Source organism: Camellia sinensis, chromosome 3 (genome assembly GCF_055761805.1).
Source record: "Camellia sinensis isolate YWXY chromosome 3, ASM5576180v1, whole genome shotgun sequence".
Lineage (NCBI taxonomy): Eukaryota > Viridiplantae > Streptophyta > Magnoliopsida > Ericales > Theaceae > Camellia > Camellia sinensis.
The window spans coordinates 199,162,392-199,175,590 of record NC_138963.1 but is presented as its reverse complement, the minus strand read 5'-3'; the positions used below and the strand labels follow the sequence as shown (position 1 = coordinate 199,175,590).

At 34.2% G+C, this 13,199-nt stretch overlaps 1 protein-coding gene across 2 annotated transcripts; it reads left to right on the top strand.

Annotated features, from left to right (window-relative positions):
• Window positions 1-533: 533 nt before the first annotated feature.
• On the top strand, window positions 534-11,431 carry LOC114270774 (QWRF motif-containing protein 2). 2 transcript variants are annotated; one of them, XM_028212362.2, is made up of 6 exons: window positions 534-2,247; window positions 7,354-7,473; window positions 8,250-8,366; window positions 8,524-8,613; window positions 10,895-11,002; window positions 11,082-11,431. In XM_028212362.2, the coding sequence occupies exons 1-6, from the start codon at window positions 904-906 to the stop codon at window positions 11,163-11,165; spliced, it is 1,863 nt and encodes a 620-aa protein (XP_028068163.2). In that variant the 5' UTR covers window positions 534-903; the 3' UTR covers window positions 11,166-11,431. The 2 variants fall into 2 exon arrangements, 1 of the variants encoding a protein (XP_028068163.2); XR_003632035.2 differs by having other exon boundaries at window positions 564-2,247; window positions 8,308-8,366.
• The last annotated feature ends 1,768 nt before the right edge of the window (window positions 11,432-13,199 follow it).

The following is a 13,199-nucleotide window of genomic DNA, read 5'->3' as shown; positions in this document are numbered from 1 at the left end:
GCACGAAATTTAAAAAATCATATTTTTTCATAAAATAAAATAATTGTCGTTAACACAACGTCTCTCCGAAGACGAAGGTTCACAAACCCCAAACATCTCCTTCGCTTCACCTGTCCTCTTCATCGCCTTTCCGTAGGAGCCATGGTGACGTACACACTAAACCCCCACAAAATCGCTGCCATGTGTCACATTCCCCACCCACTCCACCCATTTTTTCCAAAACTACCCTCGCTCATCCCACGTCACCTCCCTAAAAACGAGCGAGTCTCGTGTTTCCTTCCATTCACATCTTGTTTGTGAAGTGATTTTTTTAATTAAAAAGTAAATAAATTTATTAAAAAATTAAAAATTAAAAATTTATATTAAAAAGTTAAAAATTTTCTTTTATTTTTACTTTTTATATATTTTTTTCGTAAAAAAAAAAAATTACTCTAAACATAATAATTTTTTTATATTATATTTTAATTAAAATATTAAAAAATTATTAAAAAAACTTACTCACAAATGAGTATTCAATCTACAAAATACAATTCTATATAAAAAAAATCGCAGTATTGGCTCAAATCACACGAACTAGTAAGACGGTTATGCGCTCTCTCTCTCTCTTCCCTTTCCGCCTATATTTCACCAGCTTATTAACGGTCACATTTCCGGCGATTTTCTCTCTCTAAAACAAACTTCCATAATAGAAACCGTCTCTTTCTCTCTCTCTCTCGCTCTCTATAATCTCTCACTTCAGTTCCACACAATCATTCTCACTCTAAGGCCTCAGCAACGCCTCTTTCTCTCTCTCTCTCTCTCTCTCTCTCTCTCTTGAAAATAGGTTCAGTAATGAAGAGAGGTTTGGGCAGAAATTAGGGTTTGAGAGTGATGAGAGTCATGAGTAGCGAGTACTGAGCTATAATGGTGGCTGCTGTGTCCGCTATGCCGATCTACAAGGTGTCATCACAAGGTGGGGCTCTCCAGAGCCCGAAAAGGACTCCGTTGTTACCTTCAGAATCTGATAATGGCGTGGTTGGCACTCGGAGACCGAAATCGAGAGAAGTTATTTCTCGATACTTTTCTTCTACGTCTTCGACTTCCACGACGACGACTTCGAATTCGACTTCGTCGTCCTCGAATTCGTGTTCCTCGAGGCGGTCTCCGTCTCCGCTTGTTTCAAGAACGGTGCCGATGACGCCGATGCCGGCATCGTCGGCGGCGATTAAGCGGTCGCAATCGGTGGAGCGGAGGCGGCCGGCGACTCCGCGGCCGAATACGCCGGGAAATGCCGGTGAGATGTCGGCTGCTGCGAAGCTATTGGTCAATTCGTCCAGAAGTCTGTCGGTTTCGTTTCAAGGACAGTCATTTTCACTTCCGATTAGCAAGATGAAGCCGGCGCCGGCGACCAGTAGTTCCAGGAAAGCGACGCCGGAGAGGAGGAAAGCGACGCCGGTGAGGAATCAGACGGAGAATTCGAAGCCTAATGATCAGCATCGGTGGCCTGGGAGATCACGGGAAGTGAATTTTCTAACAAGAAGTTTGGATTGTACTGTTGAGAAGAAAAAATTGGGTGGATCTGGGAGTGTAGTTAGGGCATTGCAACAATCCATGATTATCGAGAGCACCAAAACTTCATTTAATGGTAGATTGAAAGTTCAGCCCACTAATACGGAGCTTGATAAATCTCCTGAAGCCTCTGATCTGGTTGCTTTGGATACCGAAAGTGTTTCTTCTGGAAGCACTGGAGGTGTACAAGAATGTGGGAATGTTTCTCAGGTGCGTGAAGGGACTCGTGGAATCATAGTGCCTGCGAGGTTTTGGCAAGAGACTACCAACAGGTTGCGGCGATTGCCAGAGCCAGGGTCCCCAGTGTCAAAGAATAATGGGTTGAAGACAATTGCTCAATCAAAACTCAGTGCAATGAAGAAATCGTTTATTGACAGTCCAATTTCATCACCTCTTCGCGGGGCTGTTCGGCCAGCATCCCCAAGCAAGGTTGTGACATCTTCGGCCTCTTCTCCATCCAGGGGGATGCAGAGCCCGTCTCGAGTGAGGAATGGTGTAGGAAGCATGTTGAATAATAATAATTTGAGTAACACTCCGTCGATTCTCAGCTTTGCTGCTGATGTAAGGAGAGGGAAGGTTGGGGAGAACCGGATTCTTGACGCACATCTGTTGAGGCTGCTATATAATCGGCACTTGCAATGGCGATTTATGAATGCTAGAGCAGATGCTGCAATGTTGGTCCAGAAAGTAACTGCAGAGGTACATCTCCTAGATTTCATTTCTCGTATTTTGGCCTTCTGTTTTATCATGTGCGAGTTTGTTTATGCAGTGATGAAATGGTTTGATTACCTGATATATTCATTTATATTTCTGTCATTGATGCGTACAATAGTTTGGGTTTTATTCAATTTGATTTTGTCTTCGCATAAAATCCATGTTTTGCTCACTTGGATCCCTTGGTTTCAATTGTGTGATGGAAAGTATCAGTTGCTAGTGTTTACAAGTTGGTGCCATGTCATCTCTAGGTGACAAATGTATGGCATGACTGGAAGAGAGATCAGACGACAAAGGGATAACCCATGGATGAACTAATTGATTAATACGCTAGAAATACTGTTGGCTCTGTTTCAGCTACAACTATTTCATCTCAGTAAAAGATAATGACCTAAGTAGTGCTTGAGGGATCACGAAATCAAGTTCAATACGTAGAAGGCATGGAGAAGGAAAGAGAGAAAGATGTGGAAGAAGAGGAAAAAAAAGGTACTAAGTGGGGTAGACCTGGTGGTGTGATATTCATTCAACTGTCAGTTATGAGGCTTATACTGGGGTTCAGGATGGCATGGGTCCCTGAGAAAATAAGAAATTTAGATGCTAAGGATGTGAAGATGTTCCTGTAAGTAATTATTTAAAAGGAATAGCTATTTTACATGGTAGGAGGATATTATCCAGAGGCAAAAAAGGTTTGTTTATGATATTTGTCAGTGAATGTGTTCCCAATTGGCAATTGACTAGCTGCTGGTGATGTAAGTTTTAATATGTTCAAATTGTTTATTCGATGGTGACTATTTGAGGAAAGAGGAGAATGGAAAATTAGGGATGGTGTGTCATTGCTGAGTGGAATTGAAGTTTCATTTCATTGAGTTAATTGGAAGAGGGGAGAAGCATGTTGGTGAAGTAAATTTCACTGTGGCAACAAGTTGGATGAATATTAGTGTTCCTATAAAACAACAAAGTTATTGTCATAGTCTTTGATATCAGAATCTTACGAGTCTCAATTTAATTCACTATTTGATTTGCGATTTATGCAAAGATTGATACAAATTCATTCGGTTTTTACAATTCATACAACTTTTGAAATTATCGTGTTTGACAAATTCTGACAATATATTTTTTTTATAATGAAAATGACCAATAACTATGTATGATTTGCTATTATTTTTGGTAATTATAGGATTTTTAATAGGATCTAATCAAATCTACTCAATCGCAACATGTTATTAACTTTTTTTTTTCCGTCATTTTTTTCTAAAAAATACCATAAGGATGTGTAAGGTTAAAATTAAACCCATTAATTATTTATCGTTTTTTTTTTTTTTTGAAATAAATATGGTTCAATATTATATGGTTGAGGAAAGTCAAACTCAATAGTCCCACAATTGTTTTTTTTTTTTTTAAAAAAACAATAAGCATAAACACTTTTTAGGCTGTAAAACTAAAGAATTGTACTTCATTCTTTCTTATATAGGATTTCTAAGTTCCTTTTTCGAATGTCGTGAGCTTATATCATGGTTTTTGAAAAAAATTTGGGATCCATGTTCTCTTACTATGTACATAGGCAATGTCTTTCCAAGAACTATTTATAACATATGTCAAAATTAATTTATTCCAATTTTTTTAAAAATATATATACAATTCATCTTATTTAATAGTTTGCACCGAATCTTATTGATTCTTAATTCACAAAAGTAAGATTTCAATACGCAATACTGTTCTTGATTTGACTATGGTTATAAGATTCTTTATCTAGATCTTACGACCCATTTAGGCAAAATTGTTTGGATCATGTAAAAAATCCTTTGTAAGTAGGATGTTTCAATCATGATAGTCGGATCTTATAGGATTAAGGAATCCCGATCCGATCCTGCCAGGTTCAATTTTTAAGCATTCTGTTGTTTTGCATGGCCTATTTTATTGTAAATGTTAAATTAAAACAGACTAAAGAAAAGTAAACTAGAAAAATAGATATTCAAGTATTGCAATAATTTAATTAAAAATCTCATTCCACCTCCATCTATGCTTTGTTGTATGTATCTATATCTTTCTGCCCCTCTCTCGTTGCATAGTAGATTATTTGGCTCTTTTTCTTTACTTTTCGCTATTTAATAAAATAGCCTTCGATTTGATTCTCTATCTTGATTTGTTGGAATTCTTTTACTTTATATACGTTTCTTTCTCCTTCTTTAATTTTAATTTTTATATTGTAATTGTACTGTAAAATATGATGCTATTTTTCTATTTCTTTTATTGCCCCCCTTATTTTTCGTGTATACTTTTATTTCTTTTGGTGAAATGTAATACTTTTGCTATTGACTTTTCTATTATATAAAATTATATTTACATTTTATATAAAGCATTATATTTTTCAAATTTTTTTACTTGTTTTTAGTATAATTCAGGTTGTTTATGTGTGTACTCTTTTTCTATTTATTTCCTTATTTTTTGTGCATACACTTTTATTTTCTTTTAAGGTGTCCAAAGGTTCTTTAATTTATTTCTTACCACTATAGAATTTTATATATTTAATTTTTATGACACATGTAAAGTTATCATTTTTTTAAAAATTTCTTTTCTCTGTTGAATTTTCAATCTACTTTTATTTTCAATTTTGTTTACTATTTTTTGTTTTCTTTTCACGCACTTTTTAAAATTGCAAATAACCAAGTTTTCTATTATGTTCTTTCTTTCCACTTATCTTTAGTATAATTTAGGTTGATGCTCTTTAAGAAATGTAATTTTCTTTTTGATAGCATTTTGTGATCCTTGATCCGATTTTATCATCTGATTATGTAAAACCCTCCATCAGTCCAATGTAGGATTTCGATTTTGACAACCTCGGATTTGACAACTATGCTTAGTGTTGTGTTATTGGGTTTCTTATAGCACAATTGGAAGAAAGAACTAGGTTGGTGAGTAAAAAGCAAATCTCATTCTGGCAACAAGTTGGATGAATATTAGACTTGGTTGACAAACTATTTATGATATTTTTTTTTTGCTTTTGAAAACACTCATTTTAGGAACACTTCTAATTTGTTTTCTGAATTATTGAAAATTGTTTATGCACAGTGTTCGTATAAAACAAACAAAGTTATTGTTAGATTTAGTGATGTGTTATTGGGTTTCCAATTATGGAATGTAAACACTGGGCTTCATCTCTGGATTTTTGAATACAGTCAAATGAAGGTGGTCCAGCTTGAGCAGCCAAAAATTGCAATTTGGTTGTTGGATATCTATTGCGATAATCCCTGACTTGTTGAATTCTGGAATCGTAGAAAATTAAACATGTAATTTTTTAGGGTGCAACCTAGGTAGATAATCTGAATAGTAGAAAATTGATGCCTGCAAGTAGTTGTAGAGTTACAAGGAATTCCAAGGCTAGACGATCAACTTTTTTTGTTGTTCAATTGTTTGCAACTTGGCAAGCTTTCAGATCTCAGTAAACATCATAAAGAGAAATTATTAAAGTAGGATGATTTGAAGAGCATATTAAATTTCTGTTCTTTAGGACTCATGGAGGAGTAAATAAGGCAACCTTAGCATATTATTCATCTTCTTGTCTTCATGTTGAAGGATATATGGTTCACTTCTCTGTCCTTATTTTTGTAAGATTACAAAAAAATTTATACTTTTTTGGATTTAAAATAGATTTCTCTCTCTCTCTCTCTCTCTCTCTCTCTCTCTCTCTCTCTCTCAAAAATGTTTTTCTTTAATGTGTTTGGGAATAACAAAGTAGTACCTAAGTGATGTAGTCAAAGTTTTAAAAAGCGGCCGCAACCGTTACGTAATGCCGTTACGTAATGGTTGTGGTGATTACCGCCACCCGTTACGGCCGCTTTTGCAGTGTGATTGAGATTCACAGGTGTGTCGGCCGTAGCGGCTGCCATAGCGGTCGTAACGGTGCTATAACAGCCGCAACGGCCTGTTACGTACCGTTACGTAACGGTTCCGAATTGCTTCTTTCGAAAAAACACACAAAAAAAAGCTGAAAATGGGGGAAGAGGGATAAAGAGAGGAGGGAAGATAAAGAGAGAAGATGAAGAAGCAAGAGATAGAGACAGAGAAGAGGGAAGATGAATAACATGTTATTGATTTGTTTGAAGCTGTAAGACCTATCCTATTTTATTCAGCTGCTATCACTTAACCATTTTGTTTTTGTGTGCCTATCTATATATTGTTTGAAAATAATAATAATAAGAAGAAAAAGAAGTGTGGTCATTTTCTATTTGGCTTGGTTAAAATATGTATATATATACATGTATATTTAGGCTTTTATTTATTCTCTTACTTTTGTCATTGTTTATCTTATATATAATAGTTAGTGATTGATTTCTTGTATAACATAAAGTCATTAATTATTAAAATAAAATGTAAAAAATTCAGTTTATAGTGATTTAAAAATATGAAATACATTAGATCATACTTAAAAATTTACAAAAATTGATCAATATTGTTTTTAAACCCAATAAATATGTTAATGGAAAAAAAATTTGCGTACCGGTAAGTTTTTTTCAAATTGTGCGAAAAATTAAAAAATTCACGGTTCCAGTTACCGCAACCGTTACGTTACGGCCTTTATACCCCGCAATCGCAACTGCGCCACCGCCACCGTTACGGCGACCGCAACCGCTTTTCAGAACCTTGGATGTAGTTATGGGCCTGAGAAATGTAATAGATTTTGGTACTTAATTGTATGAACTAGCCATTGATGACAAGGGATATGAGGGAAAATGTTTGAGTTCCTGGATATGAAATGACGGTTGTAACTTTCACATTTTTCAAAAAAGCAGTTGTTTTGTTTTGTTTTGTTTTGTTTGTTTGTTTGTTTTGTAATTAGACAGGAGTAATGTATTACATAGCTAATATTTAAGATTGAGAACATCTTTTTCTTTCTTTCTCACACATAATTCGTATTCCTTATACATATTTATAGGTGGATTTCTCAAACATTGGTAAGTTGGGAGACCAAAATGTGATTTAGAGAAGTTGGATAACTATGTAGCTAATCTGTTTCTTCTGTTTTTTCCTTTTCCATCTAGTATAATGAAATACTGCGGCATTTCTTTTTCTAAACCTTCTTCTGTGTATCAGAAAAGCCTATACAATGCTTGGGTGACTACCTCGAAATTGCGGCATTCGGTCAAATCCAAAAGAGTAGAGTTACAAGTGTTGCGGAAAAATTTGAAACTATACTCCATTCTCAAGGGACAAGTAAGATCATGAATTCATGGACTTATATTTTTTATGGGGCCTCTTGGATTTTATTTTAAAGTCTTTTTTCCACTTTAAAAGTCATGTTCTATTAATGCCATGTCATTGTCTATTTAGCACTTTGCTGAATTTGATATTGGGGCACTACTGTTTTGTTGAGTTGTGTCTTTAATAGATGTAGACAAGTATGCAGTTGGTCTAGAAATCTCATTTGATGCAAGTTTTTCTGATCATCATCTTTTTTCTATTACTACGTTTAAAATATGACACTTCGCTGAATATACAAAGAATCTCTCTTTAATTCTGCTTTCGTTTGACGAGCAGGCATGAACATATGCACATTACACAAATTACACCGTTGTACTTGTACACACAAGTGCAAACCAACACCATCACTCAAGTCTTCTTAAAAAGCAATCTTTTGGACTTGAGCCCTAGGATAGGACTGGTTCACCCATCTGTTCTTCCAATGCAGAGATGGAAAATATGGAAAACTGGAAGATTAATGCATGGGAAAGAGTTATGTAATCGGTCATGCTAGGTTGTTCTTTTTTGTGAGTGGGCAGGTTGAATATTGTTCCATGCCATGGTCATGGACTCGTGGTGTTCTCAGAGGGCTGAGTGAAAATCATTGGGTCATATTTTTTCTTTGTTCATATTCTTAAGGTGACACAAATCGAGATGCACATTTGTTTATTAGCACGGTTCATTTGTTTTGTTCTGCCCATCTGCTTTGAGCCGATTATTTTGGAGCTAATTGTATTCAGTGAATGCAGATGCTACATTTGGATGATTGGGATCTTATTGACAGGGATCACTCCATTTCTTTGTCAGGAGCTATTGAAGCTTTGGAGTCCAGCACTCTCCGGCTTCCAGTTGTTGGTGGTGCAAGGGTACGTGTCTCCTGCCTTGTGTCTTGAATGGGCATTGACATTTCCATTGCTTTATATACATACACAATATAGCTTTTATGGGGCTTTGAGAAACCTCTCTATCGTTTTTTCCTTTTCTTCTTTTCTTTTTTTTTTGGTCGAATCTTTATCTGCACAGGCAGATATTCAAAGTGTGAAAGATGCTATTAGTTCAGCAGTTGATGTGATGCAAGTGATGGCATCCTCGATATGCGCTTTGTTGGCAAAGGTAATCTTGTTGATATTTTAATTATCTTCGTTTTTGGTTATAATTGCAGTAAACTTCAAATTTGGTCTATAAATTAGTTCTATTAACTTCATATTTTTTTGATTGATTTGATAAAGTGTTAAGATAAGGTATAAATATTGGACCTTAAGCAGGTACATTTTTAGGACATTCAGTGATAGCTTAGATTTATAGCAGAAAACTTGTATAAATATTTGCTTCACACTATTGAGCAATTTAATTATAGCGCATTTCGACAAGAAAATCTTGTGTGGTGGTTGTGACCTGCTGCTGGGTGAGAAGATTGTGTGCATGATGCTTAGCCATAGTAGGTATGTCAAAGATTAGGTATCATACATTTGGAAGGTCCAAATTAGATTTTTAGTAGTTAAGTCAAAGATTTCCATAATTGTGCATGGTTTCAATTTGAATCTTTACTGTTGATGGTATGAGTAAGAACCATAATATGACCACTGGAATTGTTCTTTATTCAAGTGCATGAAGTAATATCAGATGAGCTTCTAATGTTGCTACATTGTTAAAATTCAGTCACTGTTGAGAATGTCAGGGTTCCATTTAACCCTTCAGTAAGTCTTTTGTGTTCTGTCATGTAAATGTAGTCTCCACCGTCCTCAATCATGTCCTTTTTGCATTGTCTTTGCATTTGAGTTTCTATTATTGTGTATTATATAGAGCTGCAGAGCTAGTACCAAAATTAATTTGATTTTGTTTGCATAGTGATGAATATGCTCACTGACTTCCATATGTCCTGCATACTTTTTTCTGCAAATTGTCAACAAAATTTGGTCACAATTATGATGGTGTTCTGAAGACAAAATGCTTCAACAGAAACTGGTTCTTGAGTTTCTTTAATGGAAAATTATGGCAGATTCAAGTTCTCTTCTATGGTTTTCCACTTCATAATTACATGTATAATCTTCTCAAAATTTTCATTTAAGGTTAATAACTTCCATAAAATTGTGAAATTTGTATTCCTAGAGGCAAAAGCAAAGTAAAAAATATGTGGGATGTGTACTTCAAATAACTAAAAACAACATAAAGTGAAAGCCATGGTAATGTGATTATGTATTGGAGGCTATTTTGAATGGGAAGGGTGGTCTATTATGCTTTGTGAGAGGGGAATGGAAATAGGATTAAGGGAGTTGGATTTCTTATAATTTGGTTAATGAATTTACTATTTTAATATTTACAATTTTGTTTTACTTAACAAAATATATATACATGTATATATATTTACAAATTTGTTTTTCTGGTAGTAGTGTTGTAATTTGTTCTTTTAGGTTTGAGGTAAACTCCTTTGCAGGTGATAAGCGTCAGTTGTTGTCACCCAATTATCGTTGAGTGCTAGGTATTAAGTCTCTTTTGTGTCAAAGATCTTTCTTTTTTATTTCATTTGGAGGGCCTGTGTGAGGTTTCAATTGTGTTATAGATTCATGTCTTTTGAAGGTTCTAATTCCTAGGAAATATGGGGTTGTGTTAATCTAAACTGTTTGGTTGAGTGAAAAGAAGTGGAATTATATGCCTTTATGATTTAATGAACTTTGAGGATAAAAATGTTTAGTTTTCTTTCTTTTCTTTTTCTTCAGTGTTTGCTTTTCTTTTTTTTTTTTTTACTTTTCTTTTTTTTAGTGGGAGGACCGGCTCTTTTTCTCATATCTTTTGGGTGGATGAGAAATGGTAGGCCCAAAGGGAAGGTTCCCCTCCGCTTTTCACTTCTAATCTCTTTTCCTCTCCGTCCCCTCTTTCTCCTCACCCTTGCTTCCTTCAATTTTTCCCTCGTGCCAAACATGGTGTTTGCGTTGCCCATCCTCTGATACCATGTGTTTTTAGTGAATTCTTTTTGTTTTTTTCTTCCCCCCTTTATCTTTTTGTATTGTCACATATCAATCGTGACAGAGTTGTACTGGTGCCTCTGGAGTGGTGCTTGTGTGTGTGTGTGCGCGTGTGTTTGGGTTTTCGTTCATGATTCTAATCCTAAATTTTGGGAGGTGGGGGGAATTTTCAAAAGATATATATACAAAGGAAAAAGGAAAGAAAATTCTGTTGCCATTTTATGTGTTGCTGGAAATCCATTTCTGGATGTGATTCTGTTTCATGAATGTGGTAATTTCCTTGAAAATTTTAATGATGACACAGTGAGTAAAACCTAGCTTGCCAACTTAGAATTACTTGCTGGGTTAGACGTTTCAGTGAATGTGATTTTTCTTCAGCCATATATTGGATTTATCTGTTGAATGGGTTTGGAACTATATTTCTTTAACAGGTAGATCAAGTGAACTCTCTGGCATCTCAACTTGCAAACATAACCGCTAAGGAACGTGGTTTGCTTGATCAGTGCAAAGATCTCTTGTCCACACTAACGGCCTTGCAGGTAAGGACGGAATTCAGTTTTCATTTTCCTTTCCTTTGACTTAATAGAATGATTGGTTATATTTTCCTTGTGAACTCAGGCGAAGGATTGTAGCCTGAGGACACATATATTACAACAGAGGCACACGCCCTTGAGTCTGACAACAGAAAGTATAAAAAGCTGATATCATTTTACTGATTACCTTATAACCTAACATAATGTCGAATCCCATTATTGCCGGGTACTATGGAACCCCATGATCGGAAAGTGTGAGTGGTTTTGTCTGCAGCTTGCAAAAGGTGAGTGCTCGTTTTTTTACCTTCTTGGTATGCACAGATGGTAGGAGATTGGTACAAAGGTTTTTTCAGTAGGGCAAAGGAAAAAAAATGTGTAAGTATGTATAAATGATGTTTTCAGTTCCCAAAGATCAATGCTCTTTTTCGCTTGTCATTTGGTGCTTTCCATTCCATCCTTTTCTCTTCTTGAGCTTTCTTTTTACATGGGTATGCTATAAAACTTGGAAAACACAACTACAGCTATGCGTCAGAGATGTGTTAAACAAACTTGAAAGGATTGTAAATTATTTATTGCATTCATTTTCCACGCAAAACGCCTAATTTTTTTTTGAGTTATTATTTGGTAATTCAGAAGTACGGTCACGTGGTACTCCGTAATTGGTGAAGGTGTTGGGTGATTGAGGAAAATAAGAGAACGTAATGAATGGTGATTAGTGAGGGAATGATTACGTAGTGTTCTGGGACTATTGTATAATTTTTCATTTTTTAGGATAAATTACAAATACACCTTTGAAGTTTGATTAAAATACGAATTACCCTATGCAGTTTTGGAATTACATTCCACCTCCTGAAGTTTCTAATTTCATGACAAATTGCCATTTTTATTAATAAATCATCAAGTCAATTAACAGTTTTTAATGATGTTAGAAATATGTTTCAATTAATAATTTAAATAATTTTATAATTGTATATGAGAGCAATTATGAATTTTATTTTTTTAGTTAATTTTGTTAAATAAAAAAAACGAACAAAGAGGTATTTATAATTTTTTAAATCACAGGGAATAATTTGTATTTTAAATAAAGTTTAGGAGATATATTCATAATTTACCTTCTTTTTTTTTTTTTTAAAGCCTTTTAACATGTGCCCAACAAAATCCTATTATGAAATAGAAATGTTATGTCACCAATTTTTTTGTCTCCATGTTGAGTGCCTACATAGATATATCTATGATTGATTCCTTGTTTGTTTAGGGATTAATTATTAAGGCATAAATGAAAGCAAGCATTATCTATACGTACCTTGATGATATAAAATGGTGAAGAAAACAAAATAGGTGATATAAAATAGCCTTCTGCACATAAACCATAAGGTGGATCTTGCCTTTTCGTGGTTTCTATGTGAATAAAAGAATTTATTTTAAAATTGCTAATTTTTAAAATTAAATTTCAACAATCTGCCACTTTGACACGTTAATGAATTTGGGGAATTTGGCACTTTATTAGCATTGAAGGTACACAATTAATTTGGGTAAATGGTTCCTGAGGATTTTCTAGCTTAACAAACAACTTTGTGTTTCTACTAATTGTCTCATATGTGCATTTTATTGTTGTAAACTATCATTGACGAAATCGCAATTCGAAAATGGAAAAAAGTTTGGGCAAATCAATACAGGGAATTTTTTTGGATCCTAATCTATGTGTAACCGTAAAATGTCCCTCAATCTTGAAAGTTGTATGTGTAAATTTTTCCGTTTGATTAACTGTAAATTTTCTATTTTGTTGAACTATAAATTTTCACTTTGGTAAATTGTAAAATTTCTAATCTTGTAAACTATATAAAATGTAAAATATGGATTTTGATCATCTCTTTTATATGAATATTTTATAAGATTGCAACACATCATCTAAATAAATAAAAAAAAAAAATCAATGATTTATAATTATCATGTCATTTTAAGTTTGAGAACTTTCCTTGATAATTTTTAATTTAAAATATATCTAGATATAAGTTTTATTAGTTATGTATTAGAGATCTCCATTTCATATAATGGAGAGAATCTGAATTCATTTTGTATATTATTGGACAATTTTCATTGTATTAAAAGTAAATTCTATTTGTGCACTCAACAACAAACAAAACACGCAAGAAATAAATTAAAAGAAAGAGTTTCCAAAATCTGTTTAATTACATAAACTAAA

Excerpts from the sequence above, each read along its gene's own strand:
- LOC114270774 (XM_028212362.2), top strand. The coding sequence starts at position 904 with ATGGTGGCTGCTGTGTCCGCTATGCCGATCTACAAGGTGTCATCACAA. Across the intron at positions 2,248-7,353 it reads TCCAGAAAGTAACTGCAGAG|AAAAGCCTATACAATGCTTG; the intron begins GTACATCTCCTA and ends TCTGTGTATCAG. Across the intron at positions 7,474-8,249 it reads ACTCCATTCTCAAGGGACAA|ATGCTACATTTGGATGATTG; the intron begins GTAAGATCATGA and ends CAGTGAATGCAG.